This window comes from Alosa alosa, chromosome 21 (genome assembly GCF_017589495.1).
Source record: "Alosa alosa isolate M-15738 ecotype Scorff River chromosome 21, AALO_Geno_1.1, whole genome shotgun sequence".
NCBI classification, from domain to species: domain Eukaryota; kingdom Metazoa; phylum Chordata; class Actinopteri; order Clupeiformes; family Clupeidae; genus Alosa; species Alosa alosa.
In genome coordinates, this window is record NC_063209.1 from 11,340,572 (window position 1) to 11,360,571 (window position 20,000).

Below are 20,000 nucleotides of genomic sequence, written 5' to 3' on the forward strand. Positions count from 1 at the left end.
TCTCTCTCTCTCTCTCTCTCTCTCTCTCTCTCTCTCTCTCTCACACACACTCTCACACACACACACACACACACACACTCTCTCCTTCTCTAATGCCCCAGGTACTGAAGATGGGAGGGACAGAAACCAGAAAAGCTTACCCTGCTTCATCCGCCATCTCATGCATCAGAAGGTCCACTTCGCTCTGCAGAAGGAGAAAGACAGAGAGGGTTCACATCTGTTGGCCACACAAGGGTGTGTGTGTGTGTGTGTGTGTTAGAGGCAGGAGCAGAAGCATGCTGCTTGTTTATGTGTCTGATGTGATTAAGCCATCTGTGTTTGTGTATGTGCTTATGGTGTGTGTGTGTGGGACTATTTGCTGTGACCTATGGTGTTACACACACACACACACACACACACACACACACATACACACATACACACATACACACATACACACATACACACACCTTCCCTTCCCACCTGGGCCCACCTGGGCTGCCACAGCTGTTGCCAACCCCATCGCCTCCAACTACCAACCAACTCTACAGTGAGAGCTCTGGCCGGATGCATGCTGTCACTTCCTATTGACTGGACACAGCTGATATGTCCTCTCCTCTCCACAAAGGTAGCATGTGTGTCTGTTCTTGTTTCTTGTTCTTAAGGGTTTGTGAGGGTTCATGCTGTACCCTATCCCTAAGTTTGCCTGTTGTGTAGGAAAGATTACCTGGGTGTATTGATGTGTATGTGTATGCATGTGTGTGTGTGTGTGTGCGCATGTGTGTACGGCGACAGTGAAGGGGCAAGTGAGCTGGTGAGTTGTGTGGTATGTTAATGACGTGTTTGTGTGTGTATGTGTGTGTGTGTGTGCTGATTTTACCTGAGGCGTGGTGAGTGTGGTGGTATTGCCCATAGTGTCCTCCATCTGTGCGGTCTGTACGTCCAGCGTCTCAAACTGGTGCTCAAACTTGTCCATCAGGGCTGAGATCTGACCAACCACAACACAGAGAAACAAAACAATGACACAGAAACAAAACAATGGCAACTGAGCTGCACTAATCAAATCAGACACATTCAACTTGTTAACACTCCGCTGTACAATGCAAAAAGAATACCACTGCACATGTTGGAAGTTTGTGTGTACTGTAAGAAGTTTGCATCTCAGTATAGTGTGACACATGTACACATATAAACAGCACATACATCAGTATATGCTTTTCTACATATCTAACTAATGTACCTAGTATTGATTGTTAAACATTTTAGGACACAAAAGTGGCACACCTGCCTTCATTTGATGAGTAAATATTAAAATAGCCACTGCCTCAGAAACACCTCATCTTAGCAGCTGAGTAAGGACAAAACCTTGAGCCTAAGGTGAGGCTCTAAGTCAGCGATGGTCTATTATGTGTGTGTAGTGTTGTGTTATGTGTGTGTGTGTGTGTGTGTGTGTGTGTGTGTGTGTGTATGCAGCAGTTGGCAGGGTGCCCACCTTCTCCAGATTCATGCTCTTCAACGTGGCGTCCATCGACTTCACCACGCCCGCCATGGACTTGGTGACCTGCGCATACAAACCTCGTTAGTAACGGCAGCGTAATCCCCCACCCCCCCTCCGGCTGTCACGGCAACCCCTAAAAACCATTAGCCCAGACATCGGCGCCAGGGCAAACACACGCAAAACCAAATTACCCACGCACCACAGACCAATCAGTCAAACACAACGGCGGATCGCTATCAGGTCGCTATCAGGTCGTACCGGGGGAGCGAGAGGAAACGACCCAAACGGGAGGGGAAAACACCCTCACTTTCTTTCCATCCTTCCTTCTACTACATCGTCTGTTCATTTACTGACTTGCCCCCCATTCATCCACTGACTCTGCCTCTGCCCCATTAACCAATAAAGAAATAAAAAAAAAAACAGAGAGAAAAAAAAAACACTTTCTCCACCTCACAGGTAGGTGTCACTCTCCCCACACAACGGGATGCAATCACACTCAGGCATCACTTCTGATGCTAATCCCCTTCCATGGGACCCTTTCAAGAGAGTTCCATTATCAGCATCATAGTTGGCCCCACAAGGCTTCCGTTTTAACATTCCATATGTTATCTTAATGCAGAGGAAGTAGATTGGGGCCCAAATAGAATGTTCAAGCATTGTTTTTGTTTACCTTGTTGAAAGGGTCTATAGATGAACAGATGCAGACTTTTTCCATCTTACTCTGCACTTCTGCCCCGCAGTCGTGTCTGTGAGCGGCCTGGGTCGCCGAGGGGAACGAAACGGCGTAGCGCGTCGCGTCGCGAGTCTGTCTGTTTATGTTTTTCGGGAGTTATTTTTAACGGCAGCGTCGTGATATTTCGAGCCTTGGCGGCTGTGATGAGCAGCATAAAAACGTTGGGCAATCAGTCCCATGTCGACATCTAAGGGTTGTCATCTGTTTACGCAAATTACATAAATCTTATGTAATCTCTTTTTCTATGAATGAATTTCCGGATTATTTCCGGGCGCGTGTCTATATATATATGTGTGTGTGTGTGTGTGAGAGAGAGAGAGACAGCGTGAGATGGAGAGAGAGAGAGAGCGTGCAAGAGAGTGAGTGTGCATGCGTGTGGATGTTGTTTTCTCTCCTCCAAATGAACAGCACTCAATTCTCCACACCCTTCTCTGACTACACGCGCATCATTACGACACGGCGCAGCCAACTGGAGAGGCCTCGCCGCCTGGGGACACCGTTTGTCACTCCTTGGAGCGCTGCCGGTCTTGAGACGGCATCCGTGTGCCGAGAAAGAGAGAGACAGAGAAAAAGAAAAAGAAACAGAGAGAGAGAGAGACACACAGTAACACGTCGAGCCCTGGGAAATGACAGGCACATCATGCTGCTTCACAACAGACTGGATGTAATGTGCGGCCCTTCCATTTGCATACATTTACTCTGATACAGAGTCAGTTTTTCCCATACATTGACTTATTTGTGGCGGCCCACCACAATATCAACATTGACCACCACACAATGATTTTCGAGGTTGTACTAAATTGTGCTTAAATCTGGTTAGCATCATGACCACGCTGGGCTAATTTGTTAAAAACTTGCATTCAAGTTAATTCTGCAAACCAACCACCACAAATGGAATTCAATTCTCTGGGAAACACTGAGAGTGATACTCAGACTTCAGTAGTTTCAGTAGAGATTTCTTCAGTAGTTGTGGCAGTATGGCTCTGTCCAAGTTATGAGCAGAGCCTTGCCTTCACATGCAAAAATGGACCTATATGCATTATCACTGTTAGGCTAAACAAGCATATATCTAAGAAGTGTGTGTGTTTTTTTTGTTTGTTTTTTTTGTTTCAGTCGAACACAGCAATGCATTAACACATTCTTTGATTATTGCACTGACAACTACATGGCATTTGTGCCAGGTGCATTTAAACCTGGAGGTTCCAGTTTAGTTTAGGTTTAGTGAATGTGCTGCTTTGTGGTTTGGACGCACAATCGGCTATGGAAACATGAGAGTGCTGCCTAACAGTTAGTGAAAGGGGTAGAGCAGTTGGGAGTACAGCGACCATCGCGTCACTATACATTAATAATGCAGAGAGGACCAAACACCACACACAGAAAGCTGACGTAGAGTCTGTTGTGTTCTCTATGGCCATGAAAGTGCACAGTGGCTCAAAGTGTTTGCTGAATGCTCAAGCTCAGGACAACTCAATGTACAGTGTTATGGCAAGTTCAACTCAAGTTCAATTCACACCAGGAGACATTTGAAGCAATGAGAGACAAGGTCAGTCCCAGGGCATATATTCCACTTCAGCTCAGCTTCATGCAGTGCATGGTTCATGAATAATACAGTAAATCACAAGGAAGAAATTTTACACATCCCTGAATGGACTTGCATATAGTTATATGTCAAATTGATATTACCCACTTATTTTAGCAAAGACTGCCACTATTTGGTACCCTGAAAATCCAGAGTTCTCGCGAGAGCACAATTTGAATTTGCCAATTTGAGTCACTTTGGTGATGAGTAATGATGCTCATTACCTATGCCCATGGAGCGGTGCTGCACTAATCACATCGGTGTATCTGATATAGGCGGGCCAGAGGTGAGCTAAACAGATGACGACAGCGTTGCAACATCGAAGTCCGGAATCAGTCAGTAAACATTGGTCGTAGTCTTATCCAATTGCATCGAAGTCCAGAATCAGTCAGTAAATATTGGTCGTAGTGTTATTCAATTGCGTGCAGTGATATTTTCAAATGCATGCTTGGTGCCGCCGCCCCTCGAGTTGGGCCATTTTCATTACTTGTAGCCAGACTCTTAAACTTTCGGATTTGGGTCTGGATTTCCAGGCTAACTATTTGGTCAACTGGCACTTCTATTACCACCTAAATGGGCTGCAATCTGCCAATCTGGATAAATTGTTATTAATTAAATTATTTTACATCAAATATTCACATTATTTGTATATCACAAACAGAGATGTGATAGGTTAAAAAGCACTGCACTGAGTACCCTACCGACAGTCTGTGATTTGCTTGTCACCTCAAAAACTGAGATTAGTTTAACTTTGTTACACGATATCAGTGGTTATTTCACCTGAAGTCTCTGAATTTCATTAACATTCCATGGTATCTCATCACCAGTCGCTTCCTGTCTGAATGCAGCTTTACACAACTTCTTTAATCTTTTTAAATTCCCACACTCTGCTTCAGGCCAATCTGACATGAGTTATGGTCATGGTTGGAGGAAGGTGGCAGCGGTGTCATCTCACCTTGTTCATAGTGACGGCCGTCTGGACGCGGGCTGCCACTGCGTCCACTCGTGCACTCATGCGGAGGAAGTTGATGGACTGGGTTTTCTGGCGAATGGCGTTCTCTGCGTGGATCCGCGCCACCTCCATGTTGCCCTTTTGGATGGCCTGATGGCAGGGGACAGGACGTGACAAAGTGAGAAGAAAGCACTTATGAAATCATTAAAAGCTCTCTAAAACGGGGAAGTAATACAAAACCCACAATATTAAAAGGAGCAAACACACAATATTAAAAGTCTTCCACTCTAATCCCCTAAACTTTTCTATCAAATTCAGAGAACTGCTCTTCACAACCCTCTAGCTGTCTGTTAAGTGGGCTATGTGTAGCACTTTAAGACCATTTAAATTGTTTTGATGCTATATAAAATGCAGTTGAATTGAGCGTTCAATCTTACTTTCTTACCTTCTTTACTTTGGCTTTTTCAGCTTTCTCCTCTTTGTCACATTTTTTAGACTGACGCTGTAGCTCTTTGGCAGCAAACTTGAGGTTGAAGAGATGTTCTACGTCTAGAGTCAAGGCGCTGTTTCATCATCAGCGTCATGGGCAGGGCTTTAGGCATCCTGGTTACCTCATCTCACATTTCGCCCAGCACTCAAACACCAATAGTAATCACAATAGCATCATGTTTCCAAAAACTGCTGAAATTAGCTGAAGTGCAGACAAATCAAGTTTGTGCATTCCAGCTCAGACATCAGCTGGAACTGATGACAGAACAGGCGTCATGTCTGACAGTTCCAATGAAATTTGCTTTGGGATCACTCGAATATGAAATGAAAATCACCTTTAAAAGCCTCCTGTACACTTACACAGAAGCACAGCACCCACTGCTATCTGTTTATCTGTGATTGCATGATACATACATGGAGAAATACAGTGAGATATGACGGGATTGCATTTTCTGTAAGCCAGAAATCAAAGTCAAAATGAGACATAATATGCAGTAGGCCTGACACTTGAGCACCACGTTAAGTAGCTGCTAACGTTAGAAGGCCTCCATAATTGGATTATATTATGTCGACATTTGGGCATATCACAATCCTCCCAGTGTGTTTCTTCGACCATATCAAACCAGCTCTGTAGACCTGCTAAGATGACTTATGTGCTCAATTTGGCAAGACCTGAGACTCGTCGTTTCGAATTAGCTTGGTCAACTATTTCGGCTTAAACCCTAGGGTTAAGTAAAGCAGCTACACCTATCTCTGAATCTTAATGTAGTAAGCTAACGTTAGTTGTAGCAACGTTGACATACTAACTGGTTGAAACATGCAGATAACATTAGCTAGGAAGTTAGCTTGCGGTTCTGAATTTGCCAACTTCATTCGGCTTTCTGGAGTATCATTTGATTGCACAGGTCAATCTTAGCATTATTCTAGCCAGCTTAGTGTTTATGCTCATAGCCTTCTGGCTAGCTAATGTTATCATTCACGTTATCTTTGCCTAACAGTTAGCTATCATAGCTAACTTTAGCTGCCAAATGATAGCTAACTTAACACCCTCTTATTTGCCTACCATAGTTACAGTTCAGCAAAGGATACTTTCCATGTTCGACATGATGCAAATGGCAACTCCAGCTGCAAGACGAAAGATATGTGTTTTCAGTTCACGCTGATGTGACAATACAAAGTTACTTTCAAGTGCTTGGATAGATAGCCCCTGTATTATTTTTGTTTTGGTTCTTCACTGACAGCAGTAACAACCCTTTCCGGTTACGTCGTACGACATAGATGACACTGAAGTCACGCACACGAAAGCGTGCTCTCTTGACGTCACGGGCAGTCGGGAACTCATTTGAGCCTATGCACGAATCAGATTTTTTTTTTTTTTAATAGACCTCGTTCTCTGTCGGTTGTGGTAGCAAGTCTAGTGACGCCATTTCTTTATTTTTGGAAACGAGTAAATTGACCTTTCATCTTGCTCGCACATTTGCTTTCACCATCCTTAGTTCTCGTCGGAACACTGTGCTATGTTTAGATTTTTGTATGATGGTCCTGATAACCATTTCCTCTATCTTGGGCTGTCTATTTGGGCAACATTCCAACAGAATAAACAACAATGAAAAAATCAACCTTTGGAGGACCAAAACAAATCCTCAAACTTAACTTTTGTTCACAGTCGCATATGAGCTTGCTAGCCTGTCATTCATCCCCCAATATTCCACTAACATCTGTTTGTCTGGCCGTTTACCTTTCCAGTTGCATACTTGGGTAGGCTAGGCTACGTATGTTTTATTACGCATATAAAATAAAGCATCAAGATATTCACATTATTCAAGGTTCGGTAGCCTAGCTCGACTGCTTCCATCTAAATGCTGTTGTTACATGTGTCCAGCGGTGCACAATATGCGCGGACCCGAGTGGGCGGATCGATGAGGAGTGCCCAGAGCTCGTCTGGACCCTCACTGCGGAGAGCCAACATTGACGTGGGCAGAGTTGGGGGAGGGGGTTGATTGATGACTAGGTTTGCGTCTCCACATCACGGGAGAAGAGAGGGATGAGTCACCGACTGCCTGATACAATATTCAGTGTGGTCACACTGCTGCAGCGTGTGTGTGTGTGTGTGTGTGCGTGTGTGGCACCCACCCAAAGCCTCCCCTTTCACTGCCAACCCTTAGCTTTCACACAATACTCTTTATTGCTTACGTTGCCCCCCCCCCCTCCTTTGTTTCCCCATGCTTTTCTGCAAGTATGTTTGTATTTACCACAAAAGGGGGAGGTCAGCATTTTGAAGACATCTTCTGAAGTAGGCTAGATGTTAATTGTGAGTGACAAATACTGTACAGAGGAAGGTAACTGAAATAAATGCTGCATTGTTTGTGCTGCTGTTGCAGATATATACCCTTCTGCAGGATGCAAGAAAATGTATTTTGCTCACACAATTTAATTTGATTCAAGCACCCTGTTGTAGGCTACTTGCCAGTGGCTATTGCTTGTGTGTGTGTGTTTGTGTGTGCGTGTGTGTCTGCGTGCGTGTTGGGGGGGGGGACACAGATCACTGATCACTTTGAAACAGAATTCAGGCATAAAATTCATTTTTTTCTTATTGTGCTTCTCGTCCTTAAGCCGTGTGAAGAGGTACTGCTGTGCCCTCCAGACACCCAGCAGTCAGTAATATATCTCTATAATATCTATGAGCGAGGGCCACATTAAAATCTCATTCCAAACACAATCCCTGTTTTATGGATAGGCTCAGGGTACACTAAGCTTTGTTGCCTCTGTTCTATTTCGAATAGAATAGGCTAGTAGAAGGCGTCAGTGCAATTTGGGGACACCTGTTCCTTAAAAGACCAGCTCTTTTTCAAGGAATCAAACTCTGACAAAAGAGATTTTTACTCACAGGGTGATTTTAAGCAACTAGGGCTAAGTGCTTTGTTTTTTTATTTTTTCTCAGCAGACGTCTACAGAAGTTAGTGTCTCACTGTGCATGATTCCAAACTATTTCGCTTGGCACTCGCGAGCCAAAAAAAAGAGAGCCTTTCCAATTCATGTACTCACACTTGACACCTGTTAACTCTCCCTCTTTGATGTGGTATTGTTGTGACTGCGCTCACTGTGTGGACTACCTTAAAAGTGTGACGACAGGTTGTCATGGAAACTGCTTTACGCTACATGGTCTGAGGGAGAAAACAGAGTTTCGTTTCAGAACCACGCACAGCCTGGACAGCGACCGTGCAACGAGCACAGCTCCTCTACGATACAAGAGCGAATGAGCCCTGACAGAAAGACCCGCTGACCCAAACGCCGAACGGATATAACGTGCTGGAGATCGGCACTGAGTGCAACTGCGTGTCGCTTTTAGCGAACAGTCTTTTTGGTGAGTAGAGGAATTTTAATTCGCAGATTAGGAGCATATAGGCTAGTTATGAGAGTTCTCACAAGGTTCAGTTGAAATCGTGAACTAGTCAGATATTGGCAACGAATAGCTTCAGGTTTTTCACATATCCTAAATATCTTTAGGCTACCACATGTTCGCCTAAAAGAGCAATGTAGGGTCTTGCCATGCAAAGTTTTTTATAAGAATCAGTGCAACGATTATGAAATACTGAGTCAAACAATGCTGAGCAGACAACGGCTAAGTCTTATGAGTGTTGCCGCTTCATTGCCTGTTGACTGGTAGTGTTTGATATAGGATGATGCATCAACTGCGCCAAACTCATTTTAGTCCATAGGAAATTCATAGACGAAATGCATAGCTTGGAGTGCTCTACAAACGAGGGGACGCTATTGTTTTGGGCATAGCCTACGTTTGCAAGGGTTCAATTACATGACTATATTTCTCATTACATACCCAAGTGAGACAACCCTATACGGCTACTCAAACAGCAGACAGTTGTGCGAAAGGTCTTGATACGAGTTTCAGCTTTTCACGCGCGCGTTCTGTGTGCGTGACAAATTGAAGACGCAACATATTGCCACGTCTTTGTTTTGCAAGTGAGCGCTCGAGCGGACCCTTCAGCTGTGTGCACTTGTTCCGCTGATGTTTATCGAAGCTTCCTCTCTCACCACATTGAACTCAAGGAGCGGTCACGATTGTGCAAATAAATATCGGAGGCAAAAATCCTTTTTAAGTTCGTGGAAGCGAACTTTTGATTTTCACGCGTCAGCTGAATTTGTTTTTAAAAGCAGAACTCCAGAATTATTGGAATTGAGATGGCTTTTTCCTTCAGGGTCTTTCCTCTGCGTCAGAATGGTTTGCGAGGGGAGATTCGGTATCAGGTGGAGAAGCGCATCTGGGTGCAGTTTTTTCCAGCTATGACTCACACTGGCTTGTTTGAGGTAGAGTGAGGGAGTGAGAGAGGGCGGGGGAGGGAAGGGGTATTGAAGGAAAACAAAATCCTGCACCATTGCCACAATACCATAATTACCCATTGTCATTTTACACTTAAAAGCTAGTGGTGCAAGAATAACGCCTTTGTGAGACCCTAAATATTCAGTTAGGCGCGATGACTGAATCTCATACAAAGTTAGTGGAGTGTTGTTTGTCAGTGCTCCATATGACTGCATGCTGCTCAAGTCATTAATTGCGTCACAGCGGCTCTGCTTGATTTCGTTTCTCGATTATTTTGCTCTTCCCTGGAGGGACGAACGGAAGCACGGTTCATTCACTGGCATGAAAAAACAACTCCCATTGACTTAATTATTGAGTGGCAAAGCAGATTACTCCGTGATTGAGTCCGAAGTGCTGGAAAGTACGCGTCTCCAAATCCCCATCTTACGCCCCTTTGGTAAGATAGCATGTGCAAACACAGTTAATGTCAGCCTTATCGATGATAATGCAAACATCCAACGAACATGACTTGTTTGTTTAAAGACAGGGAATGTTAACTTTAAACATTTGAAACAAAACTGACCCAGGGTAAATCCAACATAGCCTACAAAATACACAGAGTGAAAGCTATTTAGAGAAAAGGTGTGAATAAAAGTTACAGAAATATAAATAGCTAGGTAAATTAGTAAAGGACAAAACTGTTGAGTAAATAAGCCTTAGCAAGCACGTAGCTAATCAAGAAATCTGTAGCCTATCTAAAAAGACATTGTAATATGATACTGCAGTTCAAATCTACTGCTGCTTGCAGCTTGGTGCTGAATTTAAAACCGAAATTTGTTTTCAATTTCAATAAGCTACTCCTCAAAACAAAATAGGATGATCTTCTAAAGTGTGTACACCAAATCTCATAACTGAATTGCTCATGACAGACACATTTTTGGTGGATGTTTTTCAAATTAACATGTCGCCAAAGACATTGATTGCCCCTCACTCTCAGTAATGAGTTCTTAAAGGCAGAGTTTGGGCAGCACACAAAGCCACACACACTGACCTGTGTGCCTGATAACTAATCACCCAAGCATTCACTGAAACATTATGAACAAATTCTAATTATATCAGTCACACCCCAGAGAACACATCCAGTGTCTTTTTTTTCTTTCTTTTTTTCTGACAAGTAAATGCTGATATGCTCCATGAAGCCACTGTAACAGTAGTTCTGATAAGAGGGCAGGGTAAGAAGTGGGCACTGGAAATCACCATGGGCGTCTGAAGGCAGTGAGCCAATGTCAGTTTAGGGGCCAGAGACATTTAAACTCCTGAAGGCAGCTGTCTTGAACCTTCTCTATCATTTGGTTTACCACACAGCTGATGGCAGTAATAAATCTATCCTCTACCAACCCACCTCATAGAAACACACACACACACATACACACATACACACACACACCCACAAATCTGCATTTTACAGTCTAGGGCATTGTAGAAATGGTAGGACTGGCATACAATGGTAAGGAGCAGCTATATTGACGAGAAATACACCAGATTTATTTTGTGTTTTGTTATGATTGCGTCTCTTCCCATGTCTGATATATGAGTATGCAAATGATTCAGTGTTCTTTTGATGCTCCAAAGAGTATATCAGACGGACGTTCAGTGGGAAGTGTGAATCCAGCGTAAATTCCATGCCCACAGGCTACAGGAGTGTGAGCGTTTCTGTTATCTAGACGTTGGCCATTTTTTTAAATGCTGGAAAATACACACAAACACAGACAGTCACAAACAAGCGTGCACACACATACACACACACACACACACACACACACACACACCTTTGATTCATCATAATGTCAGAAATCCTTTCCGTTCACTGCCAGAGGATTTTAGACAGATAATATTATTGTCATGGTTACTGTTGAGGCTGCGAAGAACATAATTTCTTTTGAAGCTCAGTATATGAAATGAGGTGTCGATATGATATGTATATGTGGGAGACAGTGAAGAGTGTGTGTGTGTGTGTGTGTGTGTATTAGTGTGTCTGTGTGTGTGTGTGTGTGTATGTTAGTATGTGTGTGTGTGTGTGTGTGTGTGTGTGTGTGTGTGTGTGTGTGTGTGTGTTAGTGTGTGTGTGTGTGTGTGTGTGTGTGTGTGTGTGTGTGTGTATGTTAGTGTGTTAGTGTGTGTGTGTGTGTGTGTGTGTGTTTACCTCACACACTCATCCCTTTAGTCCCTTTACTTGTACATACTGTATATTCTCTTTTTGTTAATTAATGATTCTTCCGTGGTTAATGCATTCCTGTGGCTCTGACTCACTGACTGTAACCCTGTTTTCTGTGATGGAAAAGACAATCAATAGACAGTGTCTGGGAAAAGACAGTCTGATTTAATATTCCTGCACTCGTTACTTATGCCAGGGTGTAAGTATTCATTCAAGGCATTATGGGTAGCCATCTTTCATACACCTCTTCCTCGTTTTGTATTCAAGCCTGTCGTTTGTCTCTGGCAAAAATTTTCTTTTAATTTACTTGCTGAGTGGCTTAAAAAACAATGAAGAGAGGTTAGCTCGACTTGAAAGGATGCAGGGTTTCAGTCGGACTCAGCTTCCTCAGCTGTTCTCGCAGAAGCCAGCCATGGACGCCCAAACCAAAGAGCGTTTAGTCACTTTTTTTTAGGTCCACACAGAATGAGTCATCTTCAAAAAGATACTAAGCAAAGAAGGAGTGGTAGCCTAGTCTCTCCCTCCCACTCGGAAGATGATAAAGAGATAGAGAGAGAGAAAGACAGAAAGAAAATAGAAAGAAGGACTACAAAGACAGAACACAATTTTTTAACTGAACTTGGTATTGTGTTTCTTTAAAAATAAAAAAAAAACAGATGTTGAGTTTCACGAACCTTCCTGCATGTGGTAGGGTGAAATGTAAGAGAATCCTTCAGTGTGAAATTTGTCCTCGTTGTCAGTCTGAGCGCATTAGTATTTCATAAATTGCAGTCAACAGCAGTAGAAATCAGGCAGCAGAAATGCTCGGAGCATATGTCCACAATTTATGTTTGGATTTGAATTCGACTCCTTCGGAACCATCTGTACTAACAAACACAACAAGATGGCTTGGGCTTATCAGCCACAGTCAGTGGGCACACACACACATCACATTTCTCCAGAAATAAATATTTTAATTAGGAGTCCATGGCCATAAGCTAAAATTATATGATTGTTAGAACACAGACACAATAATGAGAATTCAGTGATTGTCCAGCTCATTAAACTTTTGCCAGGCTCCTATGTGACGAAAGCCTTTGAAGAAACACAAAAATATGCTAACACCTATCATAAACTGAGCCCTCCATGGATGGTTAGAGGCATTCAGCGAAGGTTGTTTACTTCATAAAAGAAAAGAAAAAGGGGAAGAATACTGCATAATTGTGGATCCAGATATAATCCACCATTACATTTTTCTCCACTGAAAAGAGATCTTCTAATGGAGATAAGAGGATGGGGTCACTGAGGGAGGTGGGGATGGTGGCTGATGGAGAGCAGGTTGGTCATTTTAGAGAGAGAAAAAAAGAAAGAGCTCCTTTGAAAGAGTCAGAGGAGAGACAAACAGGATGCTGCCTTCGCTGGGCCGGTAAAAGAGACAGGCCTTGGCTTTGTTTGAACAGTGTCAGTGTCCTCCACACTTAAGGGCCTCGTAGCAACAGGCGCTCTAAGCCCCTATAAAACTTGCACCGTGGGAGGAGGGTGAGTGGCTGTGTGATCGTTTGGTCCGCATTGAGATAGTAGCTTTCTAAACGTCTCTCTCTCTCTCTCTCTCTCTCTCTCTCTCTCTCACCCACTCCCCCTCTCTGCCCCCCCTCTCTTTCATACACACACACACCATCTCTACCTCTTCTTGTTGTATGCTTTCTCTTTTTACCCATCTTTCCTTCTCTCACTCCTTTTTTTAGTCTTCCTTTTTTCTTCCATCTTCCTTCCTCTCTCTTCTCTCTCTTCTTCTTGGTCTCCTGCGACCCACCCTCCTGTGCCTTGCCCCCTCGATTCCCCTCACAGAGACACAATGACAGACTCGAGGAGTGACCAGCGTCGGTTCCACAACCTCACCCAGGAACAGCTGGAGACACTGGACCAGGTGAGCAGGATGCTTACGTCTCAAAGCAGCGACTAAATGTTGATATTTTCATTTCTCTGCTATAGGTTAAGCCATGAGCATTCTGTTTTGATTCTGTTTGCCCTCTCTTTCTTTCTTTCCCTCTTTGAAGTTTATTTTCATTTTTTAGTAAGGATAAATAGCATGACGGTGTTATCCCAGAGAGGAAATGTGAACATATGGGAATTTTACAAATTTGAAATCCATGCCATAGATTTTTTTTTTTTTTTTTTTTTAAGAACTCACATAGCAAACAAGGCTTCACACAGCTGCCTGATTGTCTATTTGTTTGTTTTGCGACTCAGGTACTGACTGAAGTCATCCCAATCCATGGCCGAGGCAATTTCCCCACGCTAGAGGTCAGGCCGAAGGACATTATCCATGTGGTGCGCGACAAGCTGGTCGCCAAGGAGATAAAGGTGCGCGACGTGCGCCTGAACGGCTCGACGGCCAGCCATGTTCTGGTGAAGGAGAACGGCACCAGCTACAAGGACCTGGACATCATCTTTGGTGTGGAGCTGCCCAAGCAGGAGGACTTTCAGATCATCAAGGAAGTGGTGCTGAGCTGCCTGCTGGACTTCCTGCCGCAGGGCGTCAACAAGGACAAGATCACCGCGCTGACCATGAAGGAGGCGTATGTCCAGAAGATGGTCAAGGTGTTCACCGAGCACGACCGCTGGAGCCTCATCTCGCTGTCCAACAACAGCGGCAAGAACGTGGAGCTCAAGTTCGTCAACTCACTGCGCCGGCAGTTTGAGTTCAGCGTTGACTCGTTCCAGATCATTCTGGACCGCATGCTGGAGTCCTACCTGGAGGCCGAGCGGAGGCAGGCGGCCGAGGCTCAGAGGGCAGGCGCCATCGCCGGGGCCGCTGTGGCCGGGGCAACTGTCGCCGGGGCAACTGTCGCCGGGGCCCCCATGGCCCCCCCAACCACACCACCAACCCAGAGTGAAGCCCCTCCTGCCCACACACAACCCACAGAGGCTGAGTTACCCCCTCCAGCCACCGCAGACACAGACACAAACCCAGAGCCTCAACAGGGAATGGAGACAGCGGCTGCAGAGCCAGAGGCCATGCTGGAGGTGGTGGAGAACGGGGTGAGCGATAGCGCCAGCCTCTCGGAGAACGAGCCCATGCAGGAGGACGGAGCCTCAAGTGTGGCCACGCAGGCGAGCATGGAATCGCCCGAGGCTGCAGCCCGCCACGAGAAGCAAGAGGAGGAGAAAGAGGAGGAGGAGGAGGAGGAAGAGGACGCTCAGCCGCAGCGGCAAGCTGAGACAGCGAGCTCAGAGGAGCAGCCCGGGTCAAGTCAAACTGAGGCGGTCCCCATGGACGAGACTCGCGGGGAACTCTCCGACAACAACAAACAAAGCCCTGACACGCAAGACAGGCCAGAGATTGCCACCGCTGAGAAAGACATAGATAAAGCCAGCAGGGCAGCTACAAAGGAAAAGGAGGAGGAGGAGGAGGAGGAGGAGGAGGAAGAGAAGAAGAGGAGGGAGCCAGAGGCTCCAGTGTTTCTCGCGCAGATAAAGGCAGAGGCCAGCGATCACGAAGAGTGGCTGTCAGAAACTGAGGCGGCTGACGTTGCCGAAGACCAGGTTCCCAAGTCAGAGGTGAAGTCCGAGCCAATGGACGTGGTGGAGGAGGCCAGCGCGAAGGCCGTCGGGGACGTGTGCGTGGCCTCTCTGGCATCCCCAGTGTCCTCGCCGTCCCCCTGTCCCTTCCTCACGCAGGCGACGCCAGACTCGTACCTGGAGTACCCACTGCCGCCCCCCGCCAAGAAGAACACCCGCAGCTCCCAGATGGTCATTCTGAAGCACTCATCACCCAAGCCGCCCCGGAAGATGTCCAAGAAAGTGGCGCCGCAGAAGGCAAGCTCAAGCGAGAAGCCGGCCACCAGCCCATTGACTACGCTACAGGCGTCTGCCGCCGGCCCATGTAAGCTCTTGTGCCCCCCCAAAATAGACCCCACGGAGTGTGTGCCTATGCAAGTGGAGTTGGCTGGTGCACCGACCAGCTGTTCTGAGTCCCCTTCCTGTGCCTCGACAGCGAGCGAGGCACCTCGCCTCCCCGCGTTCGACCTGCCCACCCCTGCCCTGCCCGCTGCTGTTCCCTCAGAGAGCCGTTCGGCGTCCGAGGAGGAGAAGACGCATCTGCCCAGCCAGCCTTGTGAATCATTATCACCCGACGCAAACCCACACACACACACACAAACGCACGACGCCAGCGCTCACTCGCAGACGCACGTGCAAACACACGAGCGCGAACAAACGCACACGCCAGCTGGCCGACAGTCGCCCAGCCTTCACAGGGACCAGAACACACAGACCGAGCCGCTGCCGTTGCCTCTGGAAGTGCTTCTGCTGCAGGACGTGCCCAGGCCCATCATTCAGGTAAACTCACAGCCTTTTGTCCAGGTGGACGTACCTAGCCCTTCTTCCCCCAGCCGCGAACCTCTACCTGTCCAGGTACTACAGTCTGCTCCTCTGCAGGAGCCTAAGATGCAGCCTGAAGCCCTGTCAGGGTCTCTATCTCAGCAGACTAATAATGTGCCCGTTGCCACAGTCGCCACAGGTGCGCATCCGACACCTGCCATGTCTGAGCCTCACATATCAGGTCCACCTGAGGTGTCGGACTCTCCACACACAGAGCCTAAGCCAGCGGAAACGCCTTCAGAAGTTTCGCACATTGGCTACGCACAGCAGCACGCCGACACACCTCAGCCAAATCCCCCACAATGCATCTGTGAAGTCGCCGAGTTGCCCATGCCATCAGTTAGCCCCACAGCCACAATGCCTCTACTGGTGGCAGAGATGCCAGCAGAGACTCCTGTCAGTCCTATGTGGTGCCCACCTGGCCCTATCGCACGGTTAACAGAAGTCCCACTTCCCACATCATCTACTCCTGCTCATCCTCCTCCTCCACCACCTCCTGCTCCACCCTCACCGCCTACTCGCGAGGTGCTGAATGTGACAGTGGTGGCGGAGAGCATGTACGGCGACTTCGAGCAGGCCATGGACCACCTGCGCTACCGGCTGATCGCCACACGCAACCCCGAGGAGATCCGCGGCGGCGGCCTGCTCAAGTACAGCAATCTGCTGGTGCGCGAGTTCAAGCCGGCCAGCGAGACGGAGATCAAGACCCTCGAACGTTACATGTGCTCGCGCTTCTTCATCGACTTCCCCGACGTCAACGAGCAGCAGCGCAAGATCGAGTCCTACCTGCGCAACCACTTCATCGGTGAGGAGAAGAGCAAGTACGACTACCTGATGACGCTGCGCCGCGTCGTTGACGAGAGCACCGTGTGTCTGATGGGCCACGAGCGGCGACAGACGCTCAACATGATCACCATCTTGGCCCTCAAGGTCCTCGGCGAGCAGAACATCATCCCCAACACCAACAACGTCACATGCTTCTACCAGCCCGCACCCTATATGGCCGACCACAACTTCAGCAACTACTACATCGCCAATGGACAGTCACCCGTCATATATCACCCTTACCCGTTGCACATACACATGCAGACTGGACTGGTCTAGTACGGGGCTTGGGTTGGCCAGCTGAGGGGCCAAGAGAGGAAGCAGAGATGTGATTTACAACCCCAAACGATCTGCGTCTTCAAACCAAAACACACAAAAAACGGCCACCACTTTTCCTTCAAAAATCTTTGAGAGCCAGTCCCAGCACTTGACTTAGAACAGAGTCCACTTGAGTGCTAGAATCTATCAACTTATTTGAAAAAAGAAAACAATCAGAGGAATTGGGTGAAACAAATGGACAAACAATTGTCACATTTCTGGGGTTAAGTGTTTGTCCTTGCTGTGCTATGTAGCACATCAACAAACCGAGGGAGGCAAATCCACACCTAGTAATTGGTTGTGTGGTGTTTTTTATCTGATGATGAGAGGGACCTGGTGATCAGTGGAAATTGAACATCATATGAAGCGTCAGATTCCAATCGAATGAAATGCGAGCTGACGTCCACAGTGTCTTGGGAGGACGCCTGCAGTTAGACGCAACCCCCCGCTGCTCTGAATGCGAGATTCTCTCAAGCCAGGGTCTGGAAAAGGGCAAGCGAGTGAAAGTGATAAGGGAGAGTGACTCCAGGAGAGATGGAGAAAGTCACTGTGAACATGAGAGATGGGTAGATAGACAGACCGGCAGAGAGAATATGAGAGAGAGAGAGAGAGAGAGAGAGATGCCTTCTTTACTCTCCAGGGACTCTGTAAGAGCAGTATAGGCAGATGAGTGGAATAGACAGCGGCCATTGTTCCTAGTTACTAAGAGGGCCTGCTGAGGGAGTAAGGGAAGGGAGGCCTTTCTGTGAGCCTCCAGCTCTTTCCTAAATATCACTGCGGTTATCAACATACACAGGCTAGATTTTAAAAAATATATAAATAAAGCCAACTGACACAGATGGGAAAAAATGGCATTGTTGTTCTCAGCCGGCTGCACAATGCTATCATTCCTGTAGTATTAGCTGTCAGATCGTGGGGTTGGGCTGACTGCCAACAATCAGGTTAATAACAGACCACAAGATGCAGGCGACAACATAGCCTCATCAACACCGGTGTATGAGGTAAACAAACAAACAAACAAACAAACAAACAAACAAAGCCTGTGGCTGCATAAGAATAGTAACACCTACATTTATGCCGAACCAGCTGACTTTGTCTCTACTAAATAAGCATTAACAGACACACACACGTACACACACACACACACATTACATCAACATGCATATGTTAACGTATAGTGTTGATTTAGGTGATAGCCGCTATTTTAGAATCTGTGAATATGACTGTCGGAGTGTAATCATTTGGCTGTCACAAAAGAGTTGGGATGAGTTGTTTTCATTGCAAAAACACCCCCCCTCCTATTCTCCTCTCCTCTTCTCCCCCTCCTTCTCCTCTCCCTCTCTCTCTCTCCCTCCCTCTCTCCTCCTCCTCCTCCTCCTCCTCTTCCTCCTCTCGGTTCAGAGCTGAAGTGAGTCATGACTCATGCCTCAGCCCCATATTCTGTCTCTCTGGGAGGGTGATTGATTGCGGTTCTGGGCCGCAGTCGGATTGGGACTGAGGGGAAAAATGTCAGAACTTCTTCCATGATGTGAGTCTCATTTAAAAAAAAAAAAAAACGACACACACACACACAAAATAAGATACTGAAACAAATTCTGATGTTTTATCAGTGCTTTGTCACAATTTATGCGTCCAGAATGTGAAAACTCTCGTGTTGGATTTGTGTGTAGAGTTTTTAGAGATTGACCTGCGTGTTCCTACTGCCAGTTGATGATTTCTTTATTTTTTTAGTCTGAATTATCTCACTCTTAAGGACTTGACTTGAGTCAGACAGTGTCTGACGATGTTGTACCAGAACATGCCGAATGTGTAAATCGGTTTATAAAAAAAAAATATTGAGGGATGTGAGAATCAACACAAAAGAGGAAGTGTGTAGGTGTCTATTGTGTGTCTTTGATGCACAGAGTGAAGTTTCTATTAATGCAGAAAAAAACTATTACCCCAGTGGAAGTTTGTATCATTGTCAGGTGCATGTTCAGCCTCAAAGGACATCTTATGTCAGAGTCGAATATTTAAGACACTACAGCAGGTCTAGCCTGACAAACTAGGCCTGAAGGAGAAAAAAAAAGAAATCTACGCTAACAGAGATGTCCCAGGTGCAGAGACTTTTTTATACATTGGTAGACAAAAAGGAGAAACAATATATCTCTATATTTTTGCAAGACGTCATATAGAAAGAGATTGTGCCAAACATACACAAACAACACACACATGCACACAGACACAGACACACACACACACACACACACACTCTTACACATAAACGTTATTGTAACTGTTTTATGGAATATAAATGTTGAATGACAAACACAAATCTGCTGTGTGATAGATCTTTACAGGGAACTTCTTTGAAATGTTACTGTTAACACTGTTGGCTGTAAGTTGTGGATTTCCTTTTGAGTGTGAAGTCCTGGCTATGACTTTCGTGAAGTATTACCTAGCTTTACTGTGCTTCAACAACCTCTAGATCCTATTACTGTTTCTCCTTTTGATGTACTTGTCTACTGTTTTCTAATATGGTTGGCCTTATTGCCAAAAATATGTCATTGAGCAACACTGTGGCTAGGTTTAGGGGGTAGACTTACAGGAATGAATCATCTATATCCAACCAAGAACCAGTTATCACACAACGAGGAGTATTTCACAGGAGTGATTATTATCCAGTGTGTATATATAGAAATAAAACAAACAAAAAAACAGTACAACCAAAGATGGGTTTTGTAGGGAAAACT

At 46.0% G+C, this 20,000-nt stretch overlaps 2 protein-coding genes across 3 annotated transcripts in view; one reads left to right on the top strand and one right to left on the bottom strand.

The window, feature by feature from the left end:
- Window positions 1–6,503, bottom strand: part of LOC125286638 (charged multivesicular body protein 1b-1) — a 9,778-nt gene extending 3,275 nt beyond the window's left edge. The window contains exons 1-6 of the mRNA XM_048231849.1: window positions 6,320–6,503; window positions 5,187–5,284; window positions 4,745–4,891; window positions 1,472–1,540; window positions 860–967; window positions 141–184 (exon numbers count right to left, since the gene is read on the bottom strand). Of these exons, the coding sequence (XP_048087806.1) occupies window positions 141–184; window positions 860–967; window positions 1,472–1,540; window positions 4,745–4,891; window positions 5,187–5,284; window positions 6,320–6,335 (482 nt within the window). The 5' untranslated portion in view covers window positions 6,336–6,503. The remainder of the gene's footprint in view (window positions 1–140; window positions 185–859; window positions 968–1,471; window positions 1,541–4,744; window positions 4,892–5,186; window positions 5,285–6,319) is intronic.
- A 1,938-nt stretch (window positions 6,504–8,441) lies between these two features.
- The window catches only part of LOC125286856 (cell surface glycoprotein 1-like), an 11,784-nt gene continuing 225 nt past the window's right edge, over window positions 8,442–20,000 (top strand). The window contains exons 1-3 of one of the 2 annotated variants that reach the window (XM_048232167.1): window positions 8,442–8,594; window positions 13,488–13,669; window positions 13,993–20,000. The exon at window positions 13,993–20,000 is cut by the window's right edge and continues 225 nt beyond it. In XM_048232167.1, the coding sequence (XP_048088124.1) occupies window positions 13,598–13,669; window positions 13,993–17,229 (3,309 nt within the window). In that variant the 5' untranslated portion in view covers window positions 8,442–8,594; window positions 13,488–13,597 and the 3' untranslated portion in view covers window positions 17,230–20,000. The remainder of the gene's footprint in view (window positions 8,595–13,487; window positions 13,670–13,992) is intronic. The other variant, XM_048232168.1, reaches the window with a different exon arrangement.